This window comes from Triturus cristatus, chromosome 2_2, assembly GCF_964204655.1.
Source record: "Triturus cristatus chromosome 2_2, aTriCri1.1, whole genome shotgun sequence".
NCBI lineage: Eukaryota > Metazoa > Chordata > Amphibia > Caudata > Salamandridae > Triturus > Triturus cristatus.
The window spans coordinates 962718016-962724015 of NC_140582.1; the positions used below are offsets into that span (position 1 = coordinate 962718016).

Consider the following 6000-nt stretch of genomic DNA (forward strand, 5'->3'; position numbering starts at 1 on the left):
TTTCAGGTTCGAACTGTGCCAAATATTCAATTTCTCCAACAGATTTCAGTACCCGATTTCTCATTGCTGCAAGGCCTAAACTTGCCCAAATTATTCTTCTTGACTTCGAGTAGAGACTTGCAGAAGATAATCTATCTGAACATTCGTAGGATCCAATTTCTCGATGCGATAACATCTTCAAACTGAAACTGTACAGCTTCTTACTGACAGTCTTCTCGTGAGAAATCTCTTCCCACATTTCCTTCAATTCTGTTTTTTCTGATTTCGTAATGTAAGACGTTACATATCGAGCAACAGCAATGGAATTGTCAGCAACATACTGTATATCCATGTTAGCGTTCCACATGGATAAAATGACTGGGTTGTAGTCATTTATATTTTTTGATTCTTCTTTTCTTTTAAGGTTGTAGGTATTCTTAGGTGATTTTCTTGTGATAGTATGTCTCACAGCTGACATAAAACTGTTGACTCTTCCATTTGTAAGAACAGGTCTAGGAAATCCAAATCGACATTTAGTGTAGTATTTTTCTTTGCTCTTGTATTTCCGTCGACAGTATTTTCCACACCGATGAATTTGGAAACGTAGAACTTGCTCCTTTAACTTGTACTCTTCTGTGCTTTTAGGTATAGCACATGTTGCATATTCTTCAATGTAAGATAACACTGCTTCATCAGTATCTGTTCCAAACTTTGGGGCATCCTTGATCCACAGCAGCATATGAATATGAGGAGCACCTCTTGCCTGGTACTCTTTTCTCCAAAAGAAATCCACTACTTCTCCAAGGGGTGGATTTTTTTTATTGCAGATGAAGGACATCATAGCCTCAAATCTATGATTGAAATATCTGCAAACATTAACCGGATCCAATGAGCACAGTTCTCCTGCTGTCTTGTATTCGATGTTTTCAATGTTTGAATTGGCCTCTCGTAGAAAATCCAGTAAATCATCCCAAGCGTACTCGGCGCAGCTTAGGGTAAGGAACCATGTTGGTGTTCCTAAATTGCGTAACATGCATTTTAGTTCACCATGGCGTCGGTACCAATATTCATTTGTCCCACGCTGACAAGCCATCAGATTGATCAGTTGTGTTTCCAAATGATCATCTCGGTGCTGCACTTTCTCCATAAAATCCTTAGCAGACACATTTTGTAAATGTACTCCACTTTTTAAAATGTGATTTACTGCATAAGACAGTGCAGACAAGTCGCTTTCAAATAAAAGATGGAACAAATAAGGGATACTTTGTCGAAATCTGGGATCTTCAGCATATAGTCTTGTAGTCCGATACTCAGAAGCTGGAATCTGTTCCGGACGTTCATCGTATCGTCCTCCTTTTCCTTTAGGAAACAGCTGTGGAAAACATCGAGCTTCCAAGCTCTCCTCCCATACACTCACGGGATTTCCTTTTGCTTTCTTCATCTGAAAGAGATCAATATTGTCTCCCATAACTTCTTTCGAATGGAGAGGATGTATGCTAAAATGTTCATAAATTTCTTCTTCCTTTGACTTGTCCACTTTTTCAATTTGTCCACTTGGTGTTTCTGTATCTCCTTGTAAATCTTCTTCTTCTTCTTCTTCTACTATATAAATTGATTCATACCATTTGTTATTTTTTTTCAAATACAAATTTGCTCTTTGTACTTTCCGCACATCTACCAGCTCCTGCCAAATCTTCTTATTCTTTGTAGGTACACCATTAACCAGAATAATTAATGGTTCAGTTTCCAAAGTATCCGCATCAATAGTTTCCATATTTTTTTTCAAATCCAAGGGCAAATACACCACTCTACCTTTTAAACCTCTCAGTAAATCTGAAGGAGGTAATTTACCAGTTTTGGGCTCCATACGTACTATGGTCTGGAACGGATGAACACATTGAATGAGTATAGACTCATATGTATTTAATTCAGAAAGTTCAGCAGGAATAGCATCCAATTCTAAATTATTATGTACAGCTCTGGTCGGCATTCTATTTTCCTCTAACTTGTTGTAGCAGTATTTACAAATACGCTGATCTTCACCCAATTCAAAACAATTTTCAAGAAATATATATGTTGCAAAATCCATCCACTTATAATTATCTTCATTTTCACTCTTTCTGTAGAGATCAACATTCCTAGTTTGTTTTCTATAATGAGTTCTGCGGCAACAAATACAAGTAACATTTGGTCTTTCATTAGAGACTATTGCAAATTTTGTTATGTGATCATTAAATGTCTTACTTACACAAGGTTCTACATTCTCTTCCACTTCTGCCTCATTTACTGTGTCCTTCTCTGCACTGTTTTGTTCAGGACCAAAGTAACAAAACTGAATTTCATCAACAACCTTCTCTACATCTGATACCGTTCCTCGGAACAGAGCCCTATTCAATTCATTTAACTTTATTGCTGGACTTTTGGCAAAATACAACCGTCTCACAAACTTTCTCATTTCAGTATGATGAACAGCCAGCATCCTAAAATGATGGAAAACACTATTGCACACTTTTCTAGATAGACAAGCAAGAGAATGACCCTGCAAACCAGTATTCTCTCTCACTCTGCATGGATCCAGACTTTGAAGCACCTTAATCTTTTGTTTTACACTTTTTTTACTATATTCTCTTAGAAACTCTCGAAATCTGTCAATAGATTCCTGACGCACAGTGCAAATACTACTACAATTCCAAGTGTACACTGGGGCTTTAGGACGTCTCCCCATTGCCTCATCTGCCATCACTTGTACCTCATCTCTTGGAACCATTATCTCCTTCTCCATTATGCAACCATTTTTTACTTCGTATGAACGACCTCTGGTGTCAACTGCATGCAGCAAACTATTACTTTGAAAATAGCTCTCTTCATTAAAAAAAGGTTCACTACTTGAGCTATGCATCCACTTTCCTAAAAACACTTTACAAAAATTTGTTCTGTTCACTACTCTTTTGCTTTTGCTTTGTGATTTCAGTACATTAACCATTTTATCTAATGTACGCATCCTATTCAAAATTAATATGAATAGTTTCCTTTTTAATTCTAATGCCTTTGCTGCAATGGCTTCAATTTCTTTTTTTCTCTTATAATATTTAGCCTTTTGCTTATATTTCTTTATATCCTTTATCAAATTGGACATAACTCTTCTCTGAAACATTTTTCTACGTATCTCTTTAAATGCTGTTTTTCTGTTTATGTTAAACTTTTCAATTGCAGAAGGTATATTTGCATTAACTAAATCCTCAATTTTTTGCTGTTCTGTAGGTTTTGTTACATTTTTCCGAGAACAGACATTTTGTACATTTTTGTTTGTTTTCAATATTTTGTTTAGGAATTGTCTTTTTTGCTTACCAGAAGATTTTTTCTTTTTCCCAACATCAGCATCTTCTACTAACTTTGGTCCTCCAGTTGTCCTCAAATATAGTTTTTTTTTTAGCGTTTTTTGAACTCGAGATTTTGTAGGCATCTTAAATTTTGTTCACTGTTCTTCAGCAATACCTGCAAAAAAACTAAAAAAAAAATTCTTTATTGTATTTAAATATATTACTACATTTCTTTTCACAATAGTCACAAAACGAAATTTCTTTGCCAATTTGAATGCACACAAACTCCTCTTTTTTTTTGGGCAAGTGAAAATCTGTATAACAAACTGTCACATTATGAAACCAAGCTGTTTTTTTTTCAGACCACCACCGTGTGTATTCTCTGTGACTGCCTACACTCCAGCAGGGGCAACCAGCCTTAGTGATGCTGAATGTATTTGCATTACAGACTTAAACCTGAAAACCCCACTCGCTTCTAATTACTGTGCATGACTATACATGGCAAGCACATGGGTGTGTGCTAAACCTCTGCTTCTTCCCCCAAAAATTCGCTCCTCTTTTCCATCTACTGCAACTGTGAAATCACCAGAGCAAGACGCAATACATTTCTGCCTATAATTCTTCTATGCACACAGAGTCATGTTTTCACATTAGTGCCAAAACGAAATTTCTTTGCCAATTTGAAAGCACACTTACTGCTCTTTTTTTTTCGGGCCAAGTGAAAATCTCTTTTTACACTTTGAAATCACTTTTACAGACTGACACATTCTGAAACCTTTTTTTTTAAATTTATTTAAATGCACATGTCCAAGCTGTTTTTTTTTCAGACCACCACCGTGTGTATTCTCTGTGACTGCCTACACTCCAGCAGGGGCAACCAGCCTTAGTGATGCTGAATGTATTTGCATTACAGACTTAAACCTGAAAACCCCACTCGCTTCTAATTACTGTGCATGACTATACATGGCAAGCACATGGGTGTGTGCTAAACCTCTGCTTCTTCCCCCAAAAATTCGCTCCTCTTTTCCATCTACTGCAACTGTGAAATCACCAGAGCAAGACGCAATACATTTCTGCCTATAATTCTTCTATGCACACAGAGTCATGTTTTCACATTAGTGCCAAAACGAAATTTCTTTGCCAATTTGAAAGCACACTTACTGCTCTTTTTTTTTCGGGGGCAAGTGTATATCTCTTTTTTCAATTTGAAATCACTTTTACAGACTGACACATTCTGAAACCTTTTTTTTTAATTTATTTAAATGCACATGTCCAAGCAGTTTTTTTTTCAGACCACCACCGTGTGCATTCTCTGTGACTGCCTACACTCCAGCAGGGGCAACCAGCCTTAGTGATGCTGAATGTATTTGCATTACAGACTTAAACCTGAAAACCCCACTCGCTTCTAATTACTGTGCATGACTATACATGGCAAGCACATGGGTGTGTGCTAAACCTCTGCTTCTTCCCCAAAAAATTCGCTCCTCTTTTCCATCTACTGCAACTGTGAAATCACCAGAGCAAGACGCAATACATTTCTGCCTATAATTCTTCTATGCACACAGAGTCATGTTTTCACATTAGTGCCAAAACGAAATTTCTTTGCCAATTTGAAAGCACACTTACTGCTCTTTTTTTTTCGGGGGCAAGTGTATATCTCTTTTTTCAATTTGAAATCACTTTTACAGACTGACACATTCTGAAACCTTTTTTTTAAATTTATTTAAATGCACATGTCCAAGCAGTTTTTTTTTCAGACCACCACCGTGTGTATTCTCTGTGACTGCCTACACTCCAGCAGGGGCAAACAGCCTTAGTGATGCTGAATGTATTTGCATTACAGACTTAAACCTGAAAACCCCACTCGCTTCTAATTACTGTGCATGACTATACATGGCAAGCACATGGGTGTGTGCTAAACCTCTGCTTCTTCCCCCAAAAATTCGCTCCTCTTTTCCATCTACTGCAACTGTGAAATCACCAGAGCAAGACGCAATACATTTCTGCCTATAATTCTTCTATGCACACAGAGTCATGTTTTCACATTAGTGCCAAAACGAAATTTCTTTGCCAATTTGAAAGCACACTTACTGCTCTTTTTTTTTTCGGGCCAAGTGAAAATCTCTTTTTACACTTTGAAATCACTTTTACAGACTGACACATTCTGAAACCTTTTTTTTTAAATTTATTTAAATGCACATGTCCAAGCTGTTTTTTTTTCAGACCACCACCGTGTGTATTCTCTGTGACTGCCTACACTCCAGCAGGGGCAACCAGCCTTAGTGATGCTGAATGTATTTGCATTACAGACTTAAACCTGAAAACCCCACTCGCTTCTAATTACTGTGCATGACTATACATGGCAAGCACATGGGTGTGTGCTAAACCTCTGCTTCTTCCCCCAAAAATTCGCTCCTCTTTTCCATCTACTGCAACTGTGAAATCACCAGAGCAAGACGCAATACATTTCTGCCTATAATTCTTCTATGCACACAGAGTCATGTTTTCACATTAGTGCCAAAACGAAATTTCTTTGCCAATTTGAAAGCACACTTACTGCTCTTTTTTTTTCGGGCCAAGTGAAAATCTCTTTTTACACTTTGAAATCACTTTTACAGACTGACACATTCTGAAACCTTTTTTTTTAATTTATTTAAATGCACATGTCCAAGCTGTTTTTTTTTCAGACCACCACCGTGTG

General features: G+C 37.1%; 1 protein-coding gene across 1 annotated transcript in view; it reads right to left on the minus strand.

Annotated features, from left to right (window-relative positions):
- The window catches only part of LOC146863003 (uncharacterized), a 90461-nt gene extending 85232 nt beyond the window's left edge, over positions 1-5229 (minus strand). Inside the window, exons 1-2 of the mRNA XM_085643137.1 lie at positions 4221-5229; positions 1602-3755 (exon numbers count right to left, since the gene is read on the minus strand). Coding sequence (XP_085499263.1) covers positions 1602-3442 — 1841 coding nt within the window. The 5' untranslated portion in view covers positions 3443-3755; positions 4221-5229. The remainder of the gene's footprint in view (positions 1-1601; positions 3756-4220) is intronic.
- Positions 5230-6000: the final 771 nt, after the last annotated feature.